General features: G+C 40.4%; 1 protein-coding gene across 3 annotated transcripts in view; it reads left to right on the top strand.

Annotated features, from left to right (window-relative positions):
• The window catches only part of XPO4 (exportin 4), a 106367-nt gene that overhangs the window by 4996 nt on the left and 73843 nt on the right, over positions 1–27528 (top strand). Inside the window, exons 1-4 of one of the 3 annotated variants that reach the window (XM_068526570.1) lie at positions 10251–10328; positions 15284–15438; positions 15546–15687; positions 19652–19790. In XM_068526570.1, coding sequence (XP_068382671.1) covers positions 15593–15687; positions 19652–19790 — 234 coding nt within the window. In that variant the 5' untranslated portion in view covers positions 10251–10328; positions 15284–15438; positions 15546–15592. Of the gene's footprint in view, positions 1–10222; positions 10329–15283; positions 15439–15545; positions 15688–19651; positions 19791–27528 lie in introns of those variants that run through there. The other 2 variants (XM_068526569.1, XM_068526571.1) reach the window with 2 other exon arrangements.

Here is a 27528-nt window from a genome sequence, read left to right as displayed (position 1 = left end):
ACCATAATGGAGAAACCTAGTATTCTTTTGTTATTAATATTGCATTTGTTTGAACCATAAGTCCAAAGAGTGATTTATTTATTGTCTTAAATTTCCTTGGTTTTGCTCCCCTGGCTCCCTTGGATACGGGGTTGTCCGTAACGAGTGTGCGCAGTGATAATATAAAATAATGGAGCGCACATATGTTAATTGATACTTTATAGGAAAGTAGTTTCATATATGTGTTAATTGATACGTTATAGGAAAGTAATTTCATATATTTGTTTTAAAGCTGGAGTTGGTTTTAATAAATCTAAATGCAACTTTAATGAGAGGGATTCATGATTGGTTTTCATGGCTTTTATTTTGGAATTTGGTTAACATTTTAAAAGCATCTGCAAAAATGTAGTGCTGTAGAAAAATTCTTACCATCTTGTTTGATTCACTTATTCTGCAGCATTTCTTCAGTACACGTGTGCTGGGCACGGTGCTATGTATGCTGAGGAGACAGGAGAAGCAGGCCTTGTTTTCACGGAGAACAAAAGTCTAATGGGGAAGAAAGGCAAAACTATTAGCAAGTATTAGGTGATGTTATAATAGGAGCATATGCTGCTGCTCTGTGAGAGTCCACAGGAGGGACGTCTATCTGAGGCTGAGATGGGACCTAGAGGGGGCTTCTCAAAACCTAGGTGATCCTTAAGCTGAGACATGAAGGACAAATTGGAGTTCTCCAGTTGGATAGGGGTGTCCCAGGTAGAGGGATATATTTGTGTGAAGGCCTGAGAGAACCAAGTGCAGTGTGTTTGGGGAATAGTTGAGCATTTATTTAGTGTTTCCTGAGCCCCTTCTATGTGTAAGGTATAATGCTTTTTGTGTGTGTGTGTGCATGCGATCAATAGTGCACGTCATAAAATTAATAATTTTGCTTATAGCATTTACTTTTCGTATTGAAAAGAGTCATTGTATCGTGTAAGCATTTTTATTTATTTCAACCTTGTCTTTTCATCTCTGTTGCAGCGCTAGATATTAGACTGGCACTAACAGTTCTTTTCCTCAAAAAACTAGGTAACGGGAAATTTTTATTTAAAATTCAGTTTAATTAAATTTGTATTTTGCTGTTGGATTTGTGTCAAACTCAGCTAACTGGAACATAGCCAGTGATCCAAAGAAGAAATGGGAAAGAATTTGAAATCATCCATAGATACCTAAAAGGCAGTTGATAAAATTTAACAGCATTTTATGATTAAAAATTCAATAAACTAGGAAATGATAAATATATGATAAAAAATAATTATTTGAAACCACCAGTAAATGGAGATAGTCTTAAGACTAAAATAGGGAGTTCTAATAAAACTATTATTCAACACTTTCTGAAGGGGAGGGCCTAGCTGGTACAGAAAGATAAGAAAAAGGACTAAGAAACTTCCCTGGTGGTCCAGTGGCTAAGACTCCGTGCTCCCAATGCAGGGGCCCGGGGTTCCATCCCTCGTCAGGGAACTAGATCCCACATTCTGCAACTAAGAGTTCACACGCTGTAACTAAAGATCCTGCACGCTGCAACTACCAAAAAAAAAAAAAAAAAGATTCCACATGCCACAACTGAAGATCCTGCATGCCACAACGAAGACCCAGTGCAGCCAAATAAGTAAATATTGGAAAGAAAAGTAAAAAGATTGTAATTTGCAGGTGATATTCAGAAAGAAGAAATCCAAGGAAATTAACTAAACAACTATCACTAGAACCAATAGTTGTTTGGTAAGGTGGCCAGATGTAAGGCAAATAAACCAATTGTAAGATTTCCTTTATACCAACAATGGTCAGCCTAAAAATGGAAAAAAATCTCATTCTGTTAAGAATAAAAACTGGAGGAATAAACTATAGGACATTATTTAATAAGAAATATACAACATTTTTGTGACAAAAACCAGACAGCTTATTTGAAGAATGTAAAAGAAGATCTGAATTAAATGAAGGTTGTGTTCCTCAATCCAAAGAGTTAATCTGGTTAAGGTGGCAGTTCCTTCCTCATTAGTCTATATACTGAATGTAACATCAGTCAAAATCCCTCTTCCCTCCTCACCCTTTTTTGAGGTGGGAGAAAAGCTTGACTGGTTAATTAGAAAATACATATTATCTGGAAGAATATTGCATGACAGTAACAAAAGACGTTAAGAAAAAGAAGAAAGGAGGGTTTGGGGGAGTTTGTACCAGTTATTGAAGTGTATTCAGAAGCTACAGTAATTGCAGGGTTGTGGTGCTGGAGTGGAAAAAGAATGGGAAGTTGGAATAGAATAGGGCAGAAACAGACCTGTGATTGAGACGGTATTTCAGGCTGTGAATGTACGGAGATGGACAGCGTTCGTGGACGCGTAGCAGGCTGCAAGTTTGGGAGATGGTCTGCAGGTGTGTTACTGGAGCCTTGAAAGTCTGCATGCCCTTTGACCCAGCTGTTCCACTTCTGCCCATTCATTCAGCCTCCCGAAATACTTGCACATATGGGAAAAGCACTTACTGTAGTGTCTATATACCTTGCTTTAACAAAGAACTGAAACAGTGTGAATGTCTAGTTGGAAGAAATTGTGGTAAATAAACCGTGGTATTCTGTATAGTGGAATATTATGGAACTTTCAAGAAATGTGGGTCTAATATGTGATAGTTTTTTTGGTTTGTTTTCTAATTTTTTGGCTGTGCCGCATGGCATGCAGGGTCTTAGTTCCCTGACCAGGGATCAGACCCGTGCCCCCTGCAGTGGAAGTGTGGAGTCTTAACCACTGGACCTCCAGGGAAGTCCCAAATTCAAGTTTTGCTTTTTGGAACTTTCTGGAATTTTTTCCCCAAATATTTTCCATCTGTAGTTGGTTGAATCCGCAGATGTGGAACCTGTGGATTCAGAGGGAAGATGATAATTATTTACAAGTGTAAATTGTAGTACATTTACAGCTCATGATTCTTGCAGAACATTTTTTCTAAAAAGATTTAAGTCTTCATATAAATCAGTTTCATGTGAGTTTGAATTTAATTTTAGGTGTAAATTTATCAATATTTTAATGTTCCTGTGACACTCCTTGTTACTTGCAGAGGTTATACAAGAAACCACAAGTAGCTTAATGATTTCTATGTAATTAAAAATGCCCATTTATGTATCCTGCGGTTGTATCTTCAATTGTAGGAAAAAAGTAAAATTGTCTTCCTCATTAATAAATGGTTCATACAGAGTTTTATGTTAAAATAGCATTCTTTTCCATTGAATGTGACAATCTCTGAATTTAATTTCTATTTCTAAACCTGCAGATGTTTGCTTTGCTGTAGCAGTTTGAAAATCAGAGATTCTTTTTAAAAAATATTTGTTTATTATTTGGTTGCACTGGGTCTTAGTTGCGGCAGGCGGGCTCCTTAGTTGCAGCTCGCCAGCTCCTTAGTTGTGGCATGTGAACTCTTAGTTGCGGCATGTGGGATCTAGTTCCCTGACTAGGGATCGAACCCGGGCCCCCTGCATTGGGAGCACAGAGTCTTAACCACTGCGCCACCAGGGAAGTCTCCAGAGAGAAGAATCAAACTTTTTGAAAAATTCTAATAACTCCCTGAAACACTTTATTGTGGTGTCCACGTGTACATTTTTGTTTTGTAGTTTACTGAGAAAGTTTACCGAGTTCCTGTCACAGTGCTCAGGCTGGAGAGTTAATGTTTGTGCAGGTGCTTCAGGCACGGGCTCTGGGGATGGACAGGCAAGCTGGCCTCGCCGTGGGTCCAGGTGCTGCTGCCTGTTTGGGCCCAGCTCCCACCCTGGCCACCTTGACCCGGTGCCCCAGGCTGCCTCGAGGCACGTGCACGTGTGCCTGGCCACCAGCCTGTCCTCACTACTCCCATGCACGCTCCATTGTCCCATTGGGCTTCGCTTACAAAACACAGGTTCAGAGATAAAATGATTAAGAATTTCAGGATGGTGAGCGCAGAGTATCGCATTAAGCATGGGGCCCTGTGGAGAGCTGGGCCCCATGCTACTGCCCCGGTCACACACTGAGGAAGCTGGCCTTGGGCTGCGCAGACTGGGCATCAGTCCACACGCTGGATTTGCTCCCTCCTTCCTGAACCTTACACGCATGGATTCCCTTGGCTTAGAACACCCTTCTCCCTCTTTTGCCTAGTTGACATTTAATTTTTCAGATCTTAGTGTAGGTGTTTACTTTGACAAAAAAAGTCTGACCACTCTGAACTAGATTAAGTTCTCTTCCCATGGCACCATTTGCTTTAGTAACATTGATGGCATCCACGGTTTTATGCTGCTTATTTGATTATATGATTGACTCCTCTGCTGGATTGTAAGCTCCTTGGGAACACGGATTCTGTTTGTTTTTGTTTATCAGTGACTCACTGTTGTGTCTGAAGCATCTAGCACATTGCCTGGCACATAGTGGACATTTGATCGTAATTTGTGGATGGAAATATGCTGTAGGGGAAGGGTTCCAGAGACAGATTACCCAGGTTTGAACTGAAGTTTTATTACTGCTTTCTCTTTGTGAGGCTTTGGATAAGTTTTTATCTTTCCAGCTTCTTCCTTTTTTTTTTTTAAATTTATTTTATTTATTTATTTTTGGCTGCATTGGGTCTTTGCTGCTGTGCGCGGGCTTTCTCTAGTTGCGGCGAGCGGGGGCTACTCTTCGTTGCGGTGCGCGGACTTCTCATTGCGGTGGCTTCTCTTGTTGCGGAGCACGGGCTCTAGGCGCGTGGGCTCAGTGGTTGTGGCTCACGGGCTCTAGAGCACAGGCTCAGTAGTTGTGGTGCACGGGCTTAGTTGCTCTGCAGCATGTGGGATCTTCCTGGAGCAGGGATGGAACCTGTGACCCCTGCATTGGCAGGTGGATTCTCAACCACTGCGCCACCAGGAAAGCCCATATTTCCAGCTTCTGAGGACCCTTCTCCCATCTCTTTTTTTCTGCATCAGCCACACCAGTTCTTTCTCCACCCTTCCCTCTCTTGTCCTTGGTCCTGTCACAGAACCTTTCATACACTGTTCCCTCTGCCTAAAACGCTCTTCCTCACCCTCACCTGATCCTTCAGGTCTCCGCATAGTCACTTTCTCAGGAAAGCCTGCCTTAGCTTCTCAGAAAGGTGAGACTCACCTGTCCTATACTTAGATAACACCTGCCCCACTGGAATTTTACATTTATTTGTGTGGTTAATTAATGAATGTTGGTCTCCCTAGCTAGACGCTAATGTGTTAGTTTAGGGACCTTGTTTGCACATAATAGTTGCTTGGTAATATTTGTTGAATGAAAGAAATGAATAAAGGGGGAAGGGAGATGAGCCTAGGGAAATAGGCAGGGGCTGGGCTATCTAAGGTCTTATCTGCACGATAATTAGCTTGGACTCACCCTGTAGTGTGACATGTTGGTTCTGTGGTTTCACTCTGACAGCAGAGTGAAAATCTGATCTGAGGGAAGCAAGATGTGAGGTGGAAGACCAGTTAGGAGGCTGTTAAGTTGTTCTGCAAAGAGATGATGAGACTCTGAACAAAGCCAGGGTGGAAGGGAATGTATTCATATTCTTAAAATTTTTTTTACTGCTAAGGTGACTCTTATGGTAAAAGAGAGTGAATACATATTTGGGGGGAGCTAGGGAGTACCCCAAAACAGCTTGTATAAGCTAAAATTTCTCAATTTTTATCTTAAAAAGTTAATAGAGGGACTTCCCTGGTGGTCCAGCGGTTAAGACACCACGCTCCCAATGCAGGGGGCCCGGGTTCAATCCATAGTCAGAGAACTGGATCCCACGTGCTGCAACTAAAGATCCCGCGTGCTGCAACTAAGACCTGGCACAGCCAAATAAATAAAATAAATATTTAAAAAAAGGTTAATAGGGGCTTCCCTGGTGGCGCAGTGGTTAAGAATCTGCCTGCCAGTGCAGGGGACACGGGTTCGAGCCCTGGTCTGGGAAGATCCCACATGCCACGGAGCGACTAAGCCCGTGAGCCACAACTACTGAGCCTGCGCGTCTGGAGCCTGTGCTCCGCGATGGTGAGAGGCCCGCGCACTGCGATGAAGAGTGGCCCCTGCTCGCCACAACTGGCGAAAGCCCTCGCACAGAAACGAAGACCCAACACAGCCAAAAATAAAAAATATATAAATAAATAAATAAATTTATATTAAAAAAAAAGGTTAATAGAAATTTTATTCTAGTCCATAATATATCCATGTTTTAATATAAAATTATTTGACCCCAATCTTGCTGGTCTATCTATATTTTGTGGATTTGTGGCAGGGATTAGAGAACTAATTAGAAAACAACAGTAGCATGATAGTGACCTAATCAGATAAGATGTTAGAAAAATCACCCTATCGCTAGACTAGGCAGCGCACACAGAGCAGTGTTGACATTTAGGAATTGAGCAGCAGTAGAACATAGAGGGTCTGGAGCCAGACTGTTTGGATTCCTCTTGACTCCACCCCATGACTAGCTGTGTGACATTTGGCAAGTCACTTAACCTCTATGCGTCTGTTTCTTCATCTCTAAACTAGGAAAATAATTATTTCCAGAGAGTTAATGTGTAGATTAAATGATTCCCTTTACATTAAAAGGAAAGTGTTTAGAATAGCGCCTCATAAATAGTAAGTGCTCTATAAGTGATAGCAGTTATTTTGTACATTAATCTATCACATAGCATCGCATCAAATCACATGAATCTAGGTAACCTTATAGTAAGCACTCTGTAAATATTTGTTGAATTAATTAAATTTCTTCAAGAGTAGTGTCTTCTATATCTGCACTCTCCAGTGTGGTGGCCAGTAGCCACATGTGGGTGTTGAGCTCTTGAAACGTGCCTTGTGCAGAGGAGGAACTGAATTTTTTACTTTAATTAATTTACATAGTCAGTGGGGGTAGGGGCTGCCATATTGGGCGGCGCGAGTCTGGAGTGTGACTGTATCTCTTTGCGTTCATCTTCAGCTCTGTAAATACTGAGTCCAGGTTTCAAATACTCCTCATGGGTCCTGTCTCTACTCCTGGACATTCTCACCCTCAAAATGTAGTACTGATTCTAGACATCAGATGAATCTTTAATACATTTTCACTTATTATTCTGATTATTTTTCCTGCTTTAGAATCATCAAAACAAAACTTTTGAAAACATTGATGGCATTTAATATTTTATTTATTTATGTATGTATGTACGTATGTATGTCTGCGTTGGGTCTTCGTTGCTGCGCGCAGGCTTTCTCTAGTTGCAGCGAGCGGGGGCTACTCTTTTGTTGTGGTGCGCAGGCTTCTCATTGCAGTGCCTTCTCTTGTTGGAGAGCACGGGCTCTAGGTGCGTGGGCTTCAGTAGTTGTGGCACGTGGGCTCAGTAGTTGTGGCTTGCGGGCTCTAGAGCGCAGGCTCAGTAGTTGTGCACGGGCTCAGTTGCTCCGCGGCATGTGGGATCTTCCCGGACCAGGGCTCGAACCCGTGTCCCCTGCATTGGTAGGCGGATTCTTAACCACTGCGCCACCAGGGAAGTCCCAATGGCATATAATATTGATGAACAGAAGATGACCATATTTTTTACTTCTTAATTGTGAGTCATTTTTATTTTTAGATTTATAGACACCAGTTAGAGTGAGCGAGACAGTTACTTTTTTAATTATCTTTGTATACACACCTGCGTTTAGCATTTATCCTTTAATGAACTGTATCAAGCCAACTTTTTACACAGATATCGTAAGAGAGTAAAAAATACTGTCATATCCTTTTAGCAAAACAAGTTGGTTCCGGTTCTTGTCACAGAATACTGGGTAATAAAGTAATTCTAGCGTAATGACTGACTGGATGAGAATACCATGTTTCCTTTTTGTCCTTGGAAGTCTGTTGTTCGTTCACTGACTCTTGAGTTTGAGACAGTTCACCGAGGGCAGGGTTTCTCAGCTCGGTCGCCGCTGGCGTTCTGGGCTGGGTTGTGCGCTGTAGGATGTTCAGCGGCATCCCTGCCCCTTGTGCACTAGTTGTCAATAGCACTCCCCAGTGTGGCAACCAGAAATGTCCCCAGATATTGCTAGATGTCCCTTGTGGGACACAGTTGCCTCAGTTGAGAACCACTGATCTAGAATATCATCATCTCAAGACTCAAGTTCTGAGGTTACACTTACATGATTAGTTTTATCATCATTGATGGAGTTTGTCTGTTAAAACTTTCTGCAGTGACAGGAATGTTCTGAACCTGTGTTGTCCAGTGTGGTAGCCACCAGCCACGAGTGCTGTTAAGCACTTGAAATGTGGCTAGTGCAGCCAAGGAACTGAATTTTTTTTTTTGTTTAATTTAATTTTAACAAATGTGGCTAGTGGCTGCTGTTTTGGACAGTGCAGGTTTAGTGTGCTGCTGTATGTCTTTTTGCATTCAGCTTCTGACTTATCTCTTAATTGTGAAATGCCTTTCCTCATCAATTTTTTTCTCTTTGTCATTATGGGTAGAAGATGAAAAATTCTCAATTCTCAACACTCTTCAATGAAACCTTAAAAAAAAAAAAGAAGACTACAAAGATGGTGTTCTCAGATTTCATTTATACCTTGTTGAAAGATCATGTTATAATCTGAGCAATGTAGTAAAAAAGTTGAGGATAGTGTAATAGTGCTGATTTATTTTTGTTTTGTTACTGTATTACTTTTCTAGGTGATTTTATCATTTCTTATTTTTTTAATAAATTTATTTATTTTATTTATTTTTGGCTGCGTTGGGTCTTCGTTGCTGCGCGCAGGCTTTCTCTAGTTGCGGCGAGCAGGGGCTACTCTTTGTTGTAGTGCCCGGGCTTCTCATTGCGGTGACTTCTCTTGTTGCGGAGTACGGGCTCTAGGCACGCGGGCTTCAGTGGTTGTGACACATGGGCTTAGTTGCTCCGCGGCATGTGGGATCTTTCCGGACCAGGGATCGAACCCGTGTCCCCTGCATTGGCAGGCGGACACTTAACCACTGCACCACCAGGGAAGCCCCCATACTCAGTATTTTTGTAGATTATATTCCATTATAGGTTATTACAAGATAATGGCCGTAATTCCCTGTGCTGTACAGTGTATCCTTGTTATCTATTTAATGTAGTTCTTTAACGGAAATATTTTCATTTTTATCTAGAGAGCTGTAGAGGGTGCTATATCATTAGGAATAGTAGTCTGAACTGGCTTTAGCTAATTATAAGAATTCCTTTAGGCAAGAGAGTCAAAGTTAATTTTTCTTGGATTTACTTCTTTTTTTTCTTTTTTACTATTTTAACTGAAAGTAGAGTAACTAATGTTGCGTAATTGATATAGTTTATAATGAATATTAATCTAATGTACCTGGTTATGTTTTTCATCTTCCAGAGTCTTTGAATACAGTTGAAATGATGATTTCCCCACTTTATATTGGTTACAATAACAAAGGTTTATTTTCCTGCCACCTACCCCAACCCTTCCCTCCCCTTCCAAATTGAGAAATCTGATATTTTGATCTGTATGCTGTATAAGCAGTCTCTTCTCCTTCTCTTCAGATGGGTCTCAGTAAGGTCAAAGATAACCTTTGAATGTATATTTTAGGAGTGTATATTTTAGGTAGAGCTGGTTCAGAAGAGTATTATCTTTGGAAGAAAGACTGTTAGAACAAAATGGAATTTAAAAACCTGAGCAGACTTTCAGAAGCTGTTTTTGTTGAGAGAGAAGTCTGGCTTTTCTGACTGATTAATTTATTATTCAGAAAGGAGTTTTGTAAACTCCAAACTTTGCTGTTCCTAATTTTTCTGGTTTAATATAGTGATTTTAGAAAACTTGAGGTAGAATTATCTGATAATATTTCTATCTTAAAGGATTGTTTTTAGAAATCAATTTTTAGTAACTTTGGATTCAATTTCACCAGGGCTGAAGAACAGAAATTATTTGAACTTGGTCAATTTAGATGGAGTGGTATATTTCGGAATAAAAGGCAATGAGTAGGCTATGTTTTTTGTAAAAAATTACAAAAAAATGTTAAATAAATAAATATCTATCTTTCTTAAATGTAGGCAACTTGAAAGGATTCTGATCCAAACCTTGCCAGGAATTTCTTTCTTTTCCCTGAAACTGTATTTTAAATATTTATTATGAAGTTTAATACTATAGTTCCTTAAGAAAAATTAAGCAAGAATTTGTACTCCCGTTGTCCCCTGAAAGTGAAAATATTTCTCTTGTTGTGGGTAAAAGGATTGCTGTTGTTCAAGCTTCCTTATTAAACAAGTGTGCTCTGTGTTTGTGTTTGTTTTTAAATCTCAAGGCACCACCTTCCATGGTTAACACTGAGCAGCGCCAGCATGCTGAGCATATATTCTTGTCATTTAGGAAATCAAAATCACCATTTGCCGTTTGCAAGCATATTTTGGGTAAGTGTTTACTTTAAAAATACCTAGTTTTTCTATCTTGAACTTTAGATATTTTAAATTCCTTTAAAAATAAGTAGGTTTGTACAGTTATAATTTTCCATTAATAATCATTCCACTGAAGTGGCTTTAAAGATATTCCATAAAGCCAGAGAGAAAACTCTGATTTTGCTTTGGATTTTTCTTCCCTAAATAAAACATTCAATAAGTTGTTTTATTATTGACTCTAATATCAAGGCTGTTAATGGTGGGAGGAAAATCTAATGTTTTTTCTGTTGTTTTCAAGTATGGTATCACTTATAGGAAATGTACTATAACGTATCCCAGTGTTTTAAAATTAAGATTAGTTTTTGGGGTTTCTACAGTTTCTTTTAGTTGTTTTTTTCATCGTTTTTTAAAAACCATATAGTTTGTACTCAGCTCGCTTAGCGAATATTGGTCAGTTCTGTGTAGGATCTTCATTGTATGTCCTAAAATGAAGCATTGATTTTTACTCTTGTAAAAAATGTTTTGTGAGTACCTTATATCTGACATATGTATGGAAGTGATCTCTTTCCTTTAAAAATTATCACAGAAGTCATAACTTATTCAGAGATGGCATTTTCTCTGCCTCTTAGGTATTTTTCAATAATAGTTAAGAGAGATTTCATTGGTTATTGTTATTTTATAATCTGATAATTGTTGGCTGTTTTTCTTAATTGGAGCCACTTTTTTTGTAACCCATATTGAAGGCTCTGAAAGGAAGGCTGTTTGAGTTGTCCGTGACCACAGAATTGGTTAGTTGAGTGTTAGGAACTAAACTATCTGACCTTGTATTCTTGTGCTTTTAGGAAGACTAATCCGTAGCCACCAGCACTCTGGTGTCTGGATGGAAACAGCCTGCCATTCCAGCTCTGTGTGCAGAGTGCTCTCCAGCTCAGGGCTGGGGCGAGGGCTGTGGGGCTCAGTGGGCAGGGCCGGGCGCCGGGGTGCCTGCGGCCTGGAAGCAGCTTGAGGAAGTCACTTCACCTCTCAGGCCCTTTTTTCATCTGTGAAATGGGCATAATGATGTCGTTTGCCTTAAACGGACTTGACTGTCTTAAGTCGTAGTGAGGTGCAGATGTAGTAACATATGAAAGCACTTTGTGAACAGTCATGTAAATGTCATTGCCCCGTTACTTCATTTCAGATGGCCTTTGAAAAATGCTCTGTCCTCTGTCTGCACGGAGCTAGCATCGGAGGTCAAGGCGGCCTTATCTCCTTCAGGAGTCAGATCTTACGTTAGAGAAGCAGTTTAATAACCACCTTTAATTCTAAATGAGGCGGGCTTTTTTGTTTTTTGGTTTTTTTTTGAGTAGTCTGTTTTTATACTTGGTTGAATTTGCTTCTGGCACTAAGAAAATTTGTTATCTTGTGGAGAATAACTCAGTGTTAAATTAAAAGAAGCAAAACTAAACATCATTAAGAATTTAAGGGAGCTTTACTTCATCCTTACTGCCTTGAAATTGTTCAGCATTAATAGATGTAGAAAACCTCAGATGATCTGAGTCTGGCTTTTGTGGCTGTGCCTTCACTGCATAAACAGGGTCCCAGCGGTGTTTCATCTGACTTCCGACTGACTGTGACTCAGTTGTCCTTCTGTGCTAGCTGGAAATACCCGATCTAAGTGATAAGTATGTTATTAGAGTGTATTTGTTTATACCACTCTTTCCTTTTTAGAGTATGTATATTTTATGAAGAACTATTGCTTTGTTATGATGTGAGCTTGTTTTAGAATACTTTTGTTTTCCTGATAAAAATTTCTAAAGAATAGTATTGCTAGTTCCAGCCGCACTATTGGAAGCAGTTTGGGTTTTGAGACATTAACTGTTTAAAAGGTTGGGTGCATGTGTTATAAGCATAATCATTAATGTACTGCAAAGCCTTGTGTTACATTAATGTTTACATCTAAACTTCACAGAAAATCTTAACTCCTTACTCAGTTGCCACCAGCCCAGAAAGGTTAATTCCTCTAAGAAGACTTCTCATGCACGTGGCAGTCGATCGCAATCCAGAATTTTCACATTCTTATTTCGGGATTATAAGTCATTTTTATAGAATGTCTGGGTGATAGATTCTAATGAAGGGGAGACTTTCTCTTGGATGCTTCCCTTTTCTGGCCTCTTAAAATTCTTCCTTCCCACTTCTAACTTAAGTTTTATTATGTTTCTCATTTTATCTCATTTCGTTCTCGTCTTATTCTTTTGTTTTCACTGTAGTTTTAATTTCTTTGCTCTTTTCTGTGTGTGCACGCGTGTGTGTGTTTGTGCATTTGCGTGCGTGTGCATGTTGCATGGTTGTGCGTTTTGTTAGAAGAGCACTTTCAGACTTCTTGGCCTCAGAAGTCTTTGGCACTTAGGAATTTACTAGTTTTGTAGGGTCAGATGTTCCTTCAAAAAACCTGTGAGTTCTGCTCTTGTTAAAGAAATACCCCCAGACTTTGAGGGGTTGGTCCAGCACTTCTGGAGCTAACTTGGCAGCTTTCTTTTGCCCTTTTCTCAGGGAGAAAAGGATTTCCTTCGTTTCTTATCTCAGAGGTAGCCGAGACAAAACAGAACGAGCCTGAGACGTATTACTGTTGGTGTGCGTGTGTGTCGCTGTGCAGCTTACGTTGCCTCTGCTTTGGACAGGAACCCCGAGGCCAGAGAGGGGAGTGTAGTCGCTGGACGCCAGAACGCAGCGCTTTTCCTCTCGGCCCTTAACTTCACTCTCGCTTTAGTCTCCCTGGCTCTAGTTTCAGATGGCCGACAAGATACATGTGAATTTTATTTACGTAATTATTATTAAAGAGTTACTGTGGTAGGAAGTGAAAGCTTCCTGCTAAAGTGGCTTAAACTAATTTGTCATCTAAACAGTGTCCTAGTCAGTGGGAAATCATCCCTAAGGGTATTAGAAATTCTAGTTGAACTGTGAGTTCTGCACACGGAGCTGGCAATTTTGAGCATCTTTCCAGCACAGAGCAAGAAGAAAGCTCCTGTGTGTGTCACGTCCTCATCTTCTGCTGGCAGGCTTCCAGAGCTCCGGCGAGCATCTTCTGCACATTTCTGTTATGTTCAAGTGCAGTTTATGAAGGCCAATGGCAGTTTCTATGAGAAAGTATAATTTATTCGGTTAGGAAAACTTTTAAATTTGGAATCTGGCTTTCTTTTTTTCAGATTCCTCCATTCTTAGAGACAGTTTCTTATAGGAATAGTAATTTAGAGATCTTCATTTGATACAAAAGAGAGAAATCTAAGGAAAAGAGTTATCTTGAAAACTTCTGAATGTGATTTACTTTCTGTAATTGTCCCCCTACTGACCCTTGCAGAAAAGGGGAGGGGGCAGAAAAAAGCTAGGCTGTAAGCGCAAGGAGTTAGACAGGAGCATGTTTCATTGCTCACGAGAAGCAGGAGTGTGTGCCGGGCCTTGTCTTGTTGGCACCTGCATTTAGGGCAAGGCGCGTGTCACCAGAGGACATCAGCCAGCCACGCGGGCTGCAGTTTCCTCTCACAGTCTCTTGGTGCATCAGTTTCTTCAACAGTCAGATGCAGGGATCGGATTAGATGATCTTCGGAGTTCTATTTCTAAAATTCTGTGAGTCCCTACAATTTTGCTTCCTTGTTAAAATCCATGGTTAAGAATTTCAGGTCCTTAGAATGTTTACTATTTCAGTAGAAAGTGCAGATAGGCAAACAACCATCATTTTCTTTCAAGAAGAGGTTTATAATAAGAGATGATTTGAATTACCTTTATTAGGCAGTACCGTATTTCTCCTTAGTGAGCAAAATAGATAGAACTGGTTTCTGTTTCAAGTCCTCTTTGAATAAAACACTTTTTTTTTTCTCCTGGAACTTTAAACACATCTTTTTATAATAGGTTTACATTTTTGGAAGCTGTTGCTTTATTTATTCATTATATTTTAAGGTTTCTAAATTTTTGTGAGTTCTGATTACCATCTCAATTAGAATTCATGTTAAGATGGCATGGACTAATCAAACTTAAAAAAAAATAAAGGTCCAGATTGGTTCCTCTTATTAGTTTTAATATGTTCAAAACTCCTCTGCTGTAGTCCAGTGTGATAGGAATTGATGTAGGCATACCTTTCCTCGCACATTTTTATAGAAAGTTGTGTCAAGATCACTTGTAATATTTTTAAATGGTCTGTGCTTGAAATGGAGAGAAAACGATGTGCCTGCCTGTATCTTCACGCTCTTCTGAGAAGTTCTTGAAGGTGCTATTCTGTGCCTAGAGGTATTTCTCGGGCTTCCAGGCACTCCTGTCTAGTGATCTTGGCAAATACCCAGGAGTTGAATCAGACTCTGCATGGGTTTCGCATGATGGTTATTTTGTAGAGCTTCAAAAAATTTCTGCTTTTTCTTGACTTCATTTTGACTGTTTCTCCCTTTTGATAATGCTGTTTGGAAACTGATTGTAGTGGTATTGCTGAATAAAAGAAAAAATAGAAAATTAATGTAAAATATTTCTTCAGTATGTTAATTTTCTATTTTTTTCCCCTCCTGATTCAGTTCTTAGTTCGGATACTGTAACTTGCTAGTTAAAGCTGGATCTTTCTGAGTGTAGCTTTGGGATTTTACTCAGTTTGATCAGTATTGCAATCAGAAAATACACAAGAACTTCTCGCCTTGTGTAAATGTGACCCCCCCCCCCTTTTTTTTTTAACATTTTGAGAAAAAGAACATGAACATGATTGTGTTTATTTCTGAACTTGCTATTGGAGATGGGCCATCCTGCTGAAAGCTTAATTAATTACTGAATTAATTACTGAACCAACAGGTATTTTGACAGCATGGCTCATCGCAGATAGTAATGTTCAAAGACTAGTTTATTAGATACTTTTCTGATACAAAGTTCTGTTTTGCACAGGGTGAGAATCTCTTAGGAAATTTTCTGATTGCTTTATATTTTTATTTTATTTTTTTTAAAGCTGTGTTATTTTTTAGTTCTTCATGCTTTGGAAGTAACAGTTGAAGAGAGGTGAGGAAAGTTTGTGAAAATTGTGATCGGTGATTAGCTGCCACCTGCCTGAGGTGTCTTCTGAGAGGAACTAACCTCTTTGTGGTGCTAGAGCAAAGGTCACTGGATAAAAAAGGAACAGGTAACCATCTCATTCCTTGTCTGAAAGTTCTCTTTAAAATTAACAAATGCAGAATGTTCAGGGGAAGGTGAGCTGCTGTTTGAAGAAGGTGTCTGTTTCCTCCTTAGAAACGAGTAAGGTAGACTACGTCCTCTTTCAAGCTGCCACAGCCGTCATGGAGGCCGTTGTCCGCGAGTGGATCCTCCTGGAGAGAGGGAGCGTCGAGTCACTGCGCACATTCCTCTTAACCTACGTCTTACAGAGGCCTCAGTAAGTGCGCAGGGGAGGCGCCACCAGGCCAGACGCTTCCCTGAGCCATCCTTTGGGATGCTTTTCCTTTGCTTTTTAATGATTGACATTTATGGTTAAGCTCTGCGTGGGCTTGTATTTTAAAAACCCACACACGATTGTAGGTTGTTTTGGGACTTAATGAAAGAATACTTTTTAATTTAAGCTTGTGACACTGGGCTTTGTTTCTTTGAAGAGATTGTGCTTCGATGTTAGGGTTTTTTTGTTGTTGTTTAGTTCCGGGATTTTGGTTATAAATAAAAGTTGATCTTTGACTCTGTCGAAAATCCTTTATACTTCACTTGATCTTCTTTTGGTTGTTGGTATGTATTATAAGACGTAAGTGAGTAGCCAGGAGGGTGAGGGGAAATCAGGCACCATTATCAAACCAAATGTTACACGTATATATATGTGTCAGCACGTAGAAACGTGCATTGAAAAGGTTGTAGAAGAAAAAGCACCAAATTCTTTAGCGGTTGTTTTTGGATAGGGGATCAGATTTGAGGAATGGGATGAAAGTGAATTTTCTTTTTATATTATACACGTATTGTTTAAAAAATTTACAAGATTGTGTGTATTCATTGCTTGTACGATTTAAAAACAAATGAGGAAAACTATTAGCCGTACAACTTTGGGAGAAGTTCATTTCCTCTGTATCTTTTTTTTAAAGTCCCCTTAATTCCAAGTTGTCTTCTAAGACGAGGCAGCATACATTGTATATATGCAGTTTGTGCCGTTGAATACTTTTTTCGTAGATACTTATTTTCACACTCAGTGAAGAAAATGTTACATAATCAGAAATGCTGGTAATTCGGAATGTTGATTGATGGCGATAAAGATGCATAAAACTTTACAAGTAAGTCCAGCGTGCTGTCATACCTTTGTTCCTGCTGACTTCACTGGCAGCCTCTGAGTTCATAAAATTTAATAATACTTACTGGCATGACTTTTGCACTCAGTAAAGTGCTAATAAGTGCTTCACATATCGAAAAATGTATGAGAGAAAAAAACCAAGTGTTACTTAGCCGATCAGCATGACAGGTTTAGTGGACAGCGTGTTCCAGGGACGAGCAAGTGTACATATCGCTGAGTGAGGGTGTGGCTTATTTTTTCTGATTTTAACAGAATAAGGAAAACTTGCCCCTGTTTCAAAGCTTTCTCTTCTTCATGCTGGTTTTCTTCCTTTATTTAAATTTTAATCGGTTGTTTAATGAGCCCTTTTGGGTGGATACTAACTTGCCCTGGAGCTGCTGATTTATCGCAGCCCCACCTCCACCCCCACTGAGCTCGGCGGTTTCAGCTGTGTGTATGCATGTCATCTCTCATGTTATCCAGAATCATCTCACCGTAATAATTTTGATTCAGGAGCTACTTTAGAGTTGACTGTAGGGTTCCACATTGAAATAGTTCACTTATGTATTGTCTCCCAAAGTCTTTCTTGTTTTTGCTGCGCAGCTTGTGGGAGGGATCTCAGTTCCCCCACCAGGGATTGAACCTGGGCCATGGTACTGAAAGCCCAGAATCCTAACTACTAGGCCACAGGGAACTCCCCCAAACTCTTATTTTGGAAAAAAGAAAAAAAAAAGTTTTCAACCAAGTTGAAAGAGTAGTACTGGGAACACTCACGTGCCCTCTCCCTAGTAGAGGCTCAGCCAGCATTTAGGGATACTACATCCCTGAAGACTGCAGCATGTCTCTCCTAAGAGATCATCTCAATACTCTTGATATAATTACTATATTTATATTATTTAATGTAATTCTGACCTCATATTTTGATATTCCCAGTTTTCTGAAAAATGCTGTTTATATCCTTTTCCTCCTTTATAGGTTACTTTTTTGATCCAGGATTTAGCCTCAGATTACGTGTTGTATTTAGTTGTTGTGTCTCTTTTAATCTAGAATAATTCTGCCTTTTTTTGGTCTTTCATGACACAGACATTTTAATCTTGCAGAGTGTCCGATGAATGGATTAGAGTCAAGTTAAAACTTTTGGTGCTCTGCATAGGTGGAACGCTACAGGTTATATACTGTAGAATACTAAGTACGTAATGTTGTGTACTTCCCATTGCATGCATGGAAGTTTTCCTTTTCTATTTTTTTCCTCCTAATTGTGATTAAAATTTGCACAGAGTGAAATGCAGGGTACGCTTTTTAATTTTTATTTATTTATTTTTATTTTTTGGCCACACCGCATGACATGTGGGATCTAGTTCCCTGACCAGGGATCGAGCCCGCACCCCCTGCATTGGAAGTGCAGAGTCTTAACCACTGGACCGCCAGGGTACACTTTTTTAAAGGCAGTATGGCATAGTGGTCGAGAAAGGGGCTGTGAGTCCCCCTTCTGCCACGTAACTCCATGACCGTGGGCAAATTATTTAACCTCTCTGTGCATTAATTTTCTGATTATTAAATAGAGTGAATAACAGTACTGATAGTACTTTACTAAAAAGATTGTGAGGATTAAGTGTATTAATTTTTGTGAAGTTAGTTTATATCAAGACAGGTCATAGGCACTCAATAAATGTTGGGTATTATTATTTATTTTCCTAGTAATTTATAATTTTTGCCAGTAACAATGTTTAAAGCTAGCTTTATGTACATTTCTAGTAGCAGTCATTGTGTTTGAAACTATTGTGTCCCCTCAAAAGTACGAATATTCCCTTTGGTTAATTCACATTCTTGCACACAGTAGGATCTTTGCTTTTATTAGCTTAATGAACGTTTCAGGTCTGTTTTGAAGGAATACTTTCCGTTCTTGACGGAGCGAGACACGTTCGTTCGTTTGTATGAACGTCTGGGGAGTGCGCGTTATGCGGCAGGCGGCGTGCTTTTCTGTGGGACTGCAGCAGCACGCGCGGCGCGGCGCGCTTCGTGTTGCGTGAAGTGTGAGGGAGCCCTTCTGTGTACTGACCAGCCACGTGCAGAGAGTGGCGTTTACAGGCCGGGAACTGAAAGAGGTTCGGTGTAGCTGTGGTCGTGAGAGTGCGTGGAGGGGCTGCGATGAGAGGGGAGCAGATCCCTGGCCATGAAGGGCCTTAGAAGTGGGTGGCCATATCGTTTATGTCCAAATGGGGACATCTTTCAGAGTAAAAGAAAGCACTATTCATCACTGTTCTGGAGAGCAGGTAAATTGGGAGTACCCCAGGAAGGCTGGGATGGGACCCACTGCTTATAAGCTGTGTTAGGGAATTTGGGTTTTATCCCAAGGGCATGTGGTGGTTGTATCTGTACGGCATTCTAGAGGCTGGATTATAAAGTTCAGGGTTATGTTTTCTGAGCCTTCTTTTTAAGAAACCGTTGTGAAAAGGCAGTTAAATCCGTGTGCCCTTGTGGCCCAACGGCCCTTTTTAGGAGGCCTCCATCTGAGATGGGTGCTTCTGCCACCACACTGAGGGACAGATATGAACATTAGATATGAACATTTACAAAGGTTTAGAAGAACGTGTATGTTTCCATAATGTTGTATCTTGGCTAGCTAGCATGTTGCCTTTCCATGTTAAAGGGAATGGATCTAAGATGATACTGCTGGTTGGAGATGGAGATTAGGTCCGAATGTGTCTCTTAACTGATAGAATGTTCACCTGGCTCTTAGTGAGCTGATAACACCACCGGAGCTGCTGACACTCACGTAGCGCTTAGTGTGCACGGGGTGCGGTGTTAAGAATATGTAATTCTTGTGACAACCCTGTTACTGTCATCCCCATTTCACACGTGAGAAAACTGAGGCTCTGAGTGTGAACGGTCTTGCCCAGGGTCACACAGCCAGTGATAACTGGCGTGTGGATTCGAACCCAGGTCTCTGGCTGTGGAGTCAGCGCGTAACCAGGAGCACGCTACCTTAGACGTGAGCCGTGCTGATAGCAGCTGCAGGCACAGTGAGGAATTTGGGAGTATTTTTATATTGGATTTGTGTAAAAGTTTTCACAATGATTTTTATGTTTTACAGCCTCCAAAAGTATGTTCGGGAACAGATTCTATTAGCAGTAGCAGTAATTGTAAAACGAGGATCATTAGATAAATCAATTGACTGCAAAAGCATTTTTCATGAAGTCAGCCAGTTGATAAGTAGTGGCAACCCCACTGTGGTAAGTGTGCTAACTATTCGTAAATACTTAAAAGTTTTATTTTGTATTACGCAAATACCATTATAGCAACAGTAATGGATATCTACATAAAAGAAAAAAGGCACAGTCTAAGAAATCAAGCAATTTCCATTTGTTCATGTTTTCCTCTAGTCCGTTTTTTACATGTGCACGTACTGTAGATACAGTATACTTTGCTTTTTCGTTTGATTCTGTTTCTTATGTTGCCAGTGTTCATAATCATCATAAGTTCATAAACCTCGTGTAGTTTTCATAACCCTGTTTAATGGTGTCAAATATTACAAGCTAATGTACCATAATATTCTTAACCATTTCCCTTCTGTTGAACATTTCCCCCTATTTTTAATAAACCTTTGACAAGTACTAGTGATAATGGAAATGTGAATAAAATATAAAATGATATCTGACATAAAAATTCCTAAATGTTGCAATACTAATAGGCCAAGGTATGCCATGACTACCAGGTGTGACTGTCAGCTTCCCGAGTTTTCTGGGGAGCCTGGTTGGTTTTTCCCCTTTCCACCTCCTGTCTGCCTGGGAGAACCGGTCAGCCGGGAGCGTGACGGGTTGTGGCCGCCCTGTCAGAGGCCAGACGAGCTGGAGCTGGTGTTACTCATCAGCTGTGGTTGTTGGCTGGAACCGTTGACTTTTATCAGCTGGGTGAGATTTAACTCATGTTGAATTGGGGTTGGCAATACCTAGCTCTTCTTTTTTTTTTTTTTTTCTTTTTTCATTGAATTACAGTTGATTTACAATGTTGTGCCAGTCTTGGCTCTTCTGATTCTCAGGTATTAAATCTTTAAATATTTTGGGTAGTCTTTTCACTTTCCCAGTTTCTTTTCTTTAATCATTTGAAAGATATCTGTGAGGCTGTACCCCTTACGATTCTGTATGGATGGTGTCTTCAGGGGGCCCTCAGCGCGCGGTGTGATCTTAGGTTGTTTGTGGTGTGAGTTAGGGTGCCGTGGTCATTTTAGGAGGACCGTGCGCACTGTCCCTTCCCTTTCACCGTGTCTGAGTCTCTCCTCGCCACACAGAGACGTGCGCTCACCTTTCCGCTCCTGCCGTCTGCCCTCCACTCTGCTGGGAGTGACCCAGCAGGGTCTCCACCGAAGGAGTAAATGAGCAAGTTGTCAGGATTTCCTGTATCTACCCTAGGTGTTTTTTGTTTTTCCTTTGGAATTTTCCTTATCAACTTTACTGAGGAATAATTTACATGCGTTACTGCATCCATTGAAAATGCACATTTCAGTGAGTTGTGACAGTTCTGTGTACCAGTGAACAGTCGCACAATCAAGATACAGAATGTTTCTATCTGTGTTTTGATTATTGATTGTGTAGATATTGTGTTCTATGTCATTTTTGTGACAGGTTTCTTCCAAGAGTAATGCTGGCCAGTAGAACCTTCTGTGTTGATGCAGTGTTCAGTATCTCTCCTCTCCAGGGTGTGGGCACCGCACTAGCCACATGCTGCCTTTGAGTGTTTAAAATGTGACTTGTGTGACCAAGGAACTGAATTTTTTAATACATTTTTTTTTTAAATTAATTAATTTATTTTTGGCTGTGTTGGGTCTTCGTTTCTGTGCGAGGGCTTTCTCTAGTTGCGGCGAGCGGGGGCCACTCTTCATCGCGGTGCGCGGGCCTCTCACTATCGCGGCCTCTCTTGTTGCGGAGCACAGGCTCCAGACGCGCAGGCTCAGTAGTTGTGGCTCACGTGCCCAGTTGCTCCGCGGCATGTGGGATCTTCCCAGACCAGGGCTCGAACCCGTGTGCCCTGCATTGGCAGGCAGATTCTCAACCACCGTGCCACCAGGGAAGCCCCTGAATTTTAAATTTTATATAATTTTAATTAAATTTTATTTGAATTCAAATAGCCACATGTCGCTAATGGCAACCATATTGGACCATGTAGTCTAGAGACTTTAATATCTAAAGGTCTAATTTTGTGTTCCTAACGCTTAATCTTAGTATTCTAAAATTTAATTGTTTATCTAAAACTAACAACTTTGAAGATGTGCATGTTTGAATCGTTACGTTTTGAGTTATTTTGGCTTTGTTTTATGTAGTGAGGAGCTCTGTTGAAAATAGTCCCCAGATAAGATTCCATTTACAATTTTTTGAGGTGAAAATGATTGGGAAGCTACTTTTTACTAATAATAATCTATATGCTCTCAAAATTCTCTCTATTGGTAGACGTAGTCTCCCATTTCTGATGAAGAGCTTTGCTCTCGAGATACTGATGCTTCCGGGCTGCCCACATTCATTGTATCAATATATCCGTAGTCTTACATTTCCCTGGATTTTTGTTAGCATTTCCTGCCTAACTAATGGCCGTGTGCGCAGTCCAACGGGGACGTCACTGTGGGTCAGGGGAAAATCAAGTGGTGGGCTGACTAGCCAGAACTCGTAGGGAAAAGGCTTGGAACTAAGGCTGCTACTTGGAAATATTATTTATCCCAGCCCCTACTGCTCTAAATCAAGTTACTCTTCATAATTTTGGTTCTCTTCGTAATGTGTCAGGTGACACATTGTTTCACTTGACAGTCTGCAGTGAAGGAGTCCAGCTCATTGCGATTGACCAGGATTTAAACTTTAGGAACTTAAGCAGCAACTCTGGGATCTCTGCTTTTATGATTGTAGTTGGGTGATCATGTTGACTGGGGTTTCAGTATTAAGGTAGGATTTCTACAGTCTGTTCTCACCCCCACGAGTAGCTTCTTGGCAGCCGGATGACGAAGGATCCGGAGCCCTTGCCCCTCAGGAATGAGCACACACTCGGGAATTGTGTTCTCTGCTTCCTCTCCCCTGGGTAATTTGACCCACCACAAAAAGTAGGCCCACTGCAACCTGGCAATTGGTTTTTTTGAGCCACTGAAATAACTGATGTTCTGAGAATGATTGGAACAGATGTAGCTGTCTAGTTAGAGAGGATTTTGCTCTGTTCACGGTACATACGCTTTGAGGGGAGTGGATAAATTTAATATCCTCGTGAAATATTCCAAAGCAGGAGGAGTTTTTTAAAGTTGAATTTCTGCTAACAGGGTTGAGAACTTCTGTAGCAGTAAGAAGTCAGTAGCGGGCGGTAGAATTTAATTTCAAGATTGCTGGACGAATTTATTTTGGTGACCACACTGAAAACACTGAACTCAGAAAGCATTCCTGCATTTATATGGCAAGTTTAGAATTCCTGCCTGGAGCCATTCCTGCTCATTCAGCAGGTCTAAAAAATGAGGTTACAGCCCAGTACCGCATTTTACTCTATCTTCCTCTCTGTCTTCTCCTCAGACTGTTAAGAATTTGTGGGAGTGCTTCAAGAATTTACTTAAGATTTTCTTAGTCTCAGAGACATGAATAGCAGTGGGAGAGAGGTTTAAAACTTTGATAAGAAAGTAAAATGGTAAAATCAGAACATTGATATAATGTTGGCTAGAAACTTTCTTTATAAAGGTGATTTTAAGAGATATTTGAAAGGAAGAGATAACTGACTCTGGTTTTCTTTGGATGAAAGAAAGGGTTGACCTCATGAATTATTAAGTTAGGTGACTAACTTTACCTTTGCACATCTTCTAGAATGATGCTTCCAATCAACCCTAATTGACTGGAAACTGTATGTAGTCTGGCTTTCCTGCTTGCTTTCTAAGAGTGTATTTTTCGGTCCAACATCATGCTGGTCAAGTATGCATGTTTAAATGAGTTTAGGGGCAGGATAACATGATACAACACAGATTTTGATTTTGGATTCACACTTAGGTTCAAATCCTAGCTCTGCCATTTACTACCTACTGAACTTGAAAAATTGTTTAACTTCTCTAGGTGGTGATTTACTAATACATGGAATAAATGTGGTAATATCCAGGCCCAGAAGAGGAAAGACAATATTAAGTGCATTTAGTAAGCATTCAGCGAATGTTTGTTTTATGTCCCTAGTGGTTTCACAGCCCTTTGTTTATAGAATCTTAGGACATGAACTATCATCTCTTTCTATCAAATAATATTTTAAGTGTTGAAAATCAGAAGAAAGTATTTATACTATTATCCATTAACGGAAACTAATTGAGTATTTAAAAAATATATAACCAACATATTAGCTTTCCTTTAAACGCTCTGAGAAGTATCTTCTGGTCTTTGTTCTCTGTAGATATTTATGAGTTAAACGATTTCCTATGGAGATTGTATTTTGTAGCCCCGTTCAGTTTTCTGTGCATCGTGATGTCCTCTCAGAGGGACGGTGCTCGTGCGGCTCTTACGTCCTGTGCCGTCTCCTCCAGTCTGTGCACAGGCTGCCCTCCCTCTGTGGCTGCGTCACCTTGCTTTGCAGTGGCGTCAGACCTGGGAGGGATACGTACAGAGGCCTCACTTCCCAAAGAAAGTGGTCAAACTTTTTATTTTAATTAACGTTTAAGCTAAATTTTTAACCTATTTCATGTTTGTTTTATTTCCTTTGAAAGCAGTAGGCCTATTTAAATCACTTTTAAAGCTGTTGAACGTATCATTTAAGCCTCCTTTCTTCCTCTTTGCCGTGCCTTTGCCGTGCTAGAGAGAAGAGGGTGAGAAATTCCCCGTCTGCTGCAGTGCTGCCCCGGACGTGATAGCAACTTAATCTCTCTTATCACAAGTCTCATTGATGTTTGCTTAGAGGAGCAGCTGGAAGTCTGCTTTATGTATGGCAACCTTTCATAAAGTTTATTCTTGGTAATAAAGCTCCTGGGGTAAGAGCCAGGCTATTATAAGAGACAGTCCTCTCTCTGAACAAGAGTATTTTATGTTGTCAGCTGGAGTTAGTGTTTGAGTATCTTGTTCTTGTGACAGTAAGCTGCAGAGTAAGGCAAACTATCTCTGAAGGGTGTTTTTCCACTGTCATGAAATTAATGTCTTTTACTGGAAATGAGAATTCTGCTGAAAGATTTTTAATGCGAAGGCAGCAGTTACTTCAGTTGTTAGCCAGTGAATTAACTTGTGACTTTTTAGTACTTCAGTGAAAGAAAACATATTAGACTCTTTCATAACCTCGAGACCTCATTGAATTTCTTCTACTTGTTTTACATATTTAACTTTTCTCTTTGAAATTCATCAATAGGGAAAAAAAATAGGGAGCACATCATTTATTCATTTTCCACCTTCCCTTGTGTTAATGTCGTGACAGGCACAGAGGCAAACATTGGTTTATTAATCCAGGTGATGTTTAGTGAGTACGCGCTCTATTGCTCTAGTGATGCTTTAGTTTTGGTTTTTTTTTTTTAATCGATAACTTATTTTGTGATTTTAATTTGGTGGATTGCAGATAACAGTCAAGAAGGACCAAGACGCCAAAATAGGTTATTTTTTATGATAAGGATGAGAATACTGTTGCCGCTTCACCTTATCTCATCAGAACCTGCTACATTTACATAGTACTTTTTGTTGCGTTATCTGATTTGAAAGTTAGGACAGTCGTGTGAATTCTGCAGTGCACAGGGTAGTAGCCCTTTTCATAGATGAGAAAACCGAGGCTCAGGTAGATGAAGTGGTTTGCTCTCAGTTACCTGAAGTGATAAATCTTGGACTCTCAGAGCCCAGATTTTCTGACTTCTTTTTCTGCACTATTGAAAGAGACCCGCAGAGTGTTGTTATTCAGAATTTATTTGGGAGATAGTCGTGATAACGATTATTGTTTGGTTTCTGACTTACTGAAAATGAAAGTTGTCACTTTGGGACTGCTTGTTAGTGCTGGTCAAATGGCCAGCAGCAGCGAGTGACAGGCACAGACAGGGTGATTGGGCAGAGCTGTGGGCAGACGTGCATCGGGGCGTCGTAGGCTGGGAGCCCCGCCCTGTGCGTTTCAGCAGAGACTCCAGGTGCTCTCCTTGTCACCACGTCATGTAATCATTGCCTTAGAAATGATTCTCTTGGAAAATTTTACATGAAGTAAGTTTCATTAGAAGTGTTTGCTTGCTGCATTTGGAAAATTAACAGATACTACCTGAATTCTTCATGATCTTGGATAAATGAAGCATTGCCATGTGAACCTCTTAGAAGTCTAAGATTTGTACTAATGGTACTTTATACTGGCTTCATCCCTGTGCGCTTCAGCGTTACAACCTCGTATATACTGCTTACCAGTCAGTCCGTCACCTTTCAGCTGGTTTCATTGAGACTCATCTCTCTGCAGTACCCACCACAGGTTTTGTCTCCGACCCTCTGAAGTATTGGAGTCACCATCTCTAGTACAGAAATAAGATCCAGCCCTGCCTGAGGCAGAGGCAGCCCTGGAGGCACTGGTCCGTCGGGGGAGGGAGGGGGGTCAAGAGGTAACACACTCGGGCTGACCCCTGACACCTAGAGTGTGAAGCAGGCAGATGGGAACCTCCACAAGGGTGAGGACGACAAGAACTTGTGGGTGCCTTTCCCCCGCTTCCTTCCTCCGTTTCTCTGTCCCGAGAAGGAGCTTCCTCTTTTCTCCCTCTCGGCCGCTTCCCTAGCTGTCTCAGTGCACTGCCCCTGCTCCGAAAGTCACTTTATGTTACTGAGATTTAATTGATAAATGGTTGTGGAATCGGGTAATGTGGCTTAGACACAGGGTGTGTGCTGGATTCCTCTGTGAGTAGGGAGAAGTGCTTTGCTCTTTTAATGTACAATCAGTGCTTCATATTCGTCATTCTCCAGGAATTTCTTAATTAGCATCTCTGAGCCACAGTAGTATAATCTTTTTTTTTTTTTTTTTGGCCACACCATGCGGCATGTGGGATCCTAGTTCCCCCACCGGGGATCGAACCCAGGCCCTGACAGTGAAAGTGCCAAGTCCTAACCACTGGACCGCCAGGGATTTCCCTATAATTAATGTTTATGATGCTAATCTCAAATCCTTTCAGGGCTTCCAGGTTAAGGAGCAATTAAACTGTTTGGTTATCTTTTAATGATGAAAATATCTTACTGAATTTTAGTTCTTAAAAAGCTGGTAATTTTAGGTGGGTCAAGGCCAGGACATTTGACTTCTGGCATTACCACTAACCATGCTGCATAATTTATTTTTATGTATTTCTTAAGTCTTTGAGTGGTAAATTTGGTAAGGAGACACTTGTTTTTGAAAATTTGTCCTTTTATTTCATAAGTGGAAAGTGGAAAAAGTAGAATACAAAACAGTACATTGGGTTAATAGTAATGGTATTGTAATAAATAATGTATAACTGCTTTTCAAAATTGGAAAGCTGTAAACAAATGCTACAGTAGTAACCTATGGATGGTTATTTTTGTAGGAAGAAAAAGTTATTTAAAAACAAAATATTCTTATGTTCAACCAGCTAAGTCCACAATAAGAATGTGTTTTGTTCATACTTATGCACTAAGAACACACTTTCTTTTATGGGTGAATTTGTACTTCATTGTCGTGAAGTTTGTCATTGTGGTGGGACGTCTTTATTGCTACATCTCAAAAGCAGTCCCGTCCCACCGAGGGCTCCTTGTTTGTCTGCTGAGGCTTCTACTTTTAAAAACTCGTAGTAGCCTCAGACAGGTCGTCCCCTTTCACTGCTCCTACCCTTTCCTGACCACAGACACATGCTTGTAATCCTAGGAAGTGTTTATTTCACAGAAAAATAAAGCTTTATTGTGAGTACATGTTGCTTCAATCATTAATTAGGGTCGTGTTACTAAAAATTTAAATATGGTCGTAGTCTAAAAATATGCCGTTTTGTGGTGAATATAGTTTGGCACTAAAAAACAATTTGTGGCAAGTTATAAATTA

Source organism: Eschrichtius robustus, chromosome 18 (genome assembly GCF_028021215.1).
Source record: "Eschrichtius robustus isolate mEscRob2 chromosome 18, mEscRob2.pri, whole genome shotgun sequence".
Taxonomy (NCBI): domain Eukaryota; kingdom Metazoa; phylum Chordata; class Mammalia; order Artiodactyla; family Eschrichtiidae; genus Eschrichtius; species Eschrichtius robustus.
Note: the sequence above shows the minus strand (reverse complement) of the source record. Positions and strands in the feature narration are given on the sequence as shown.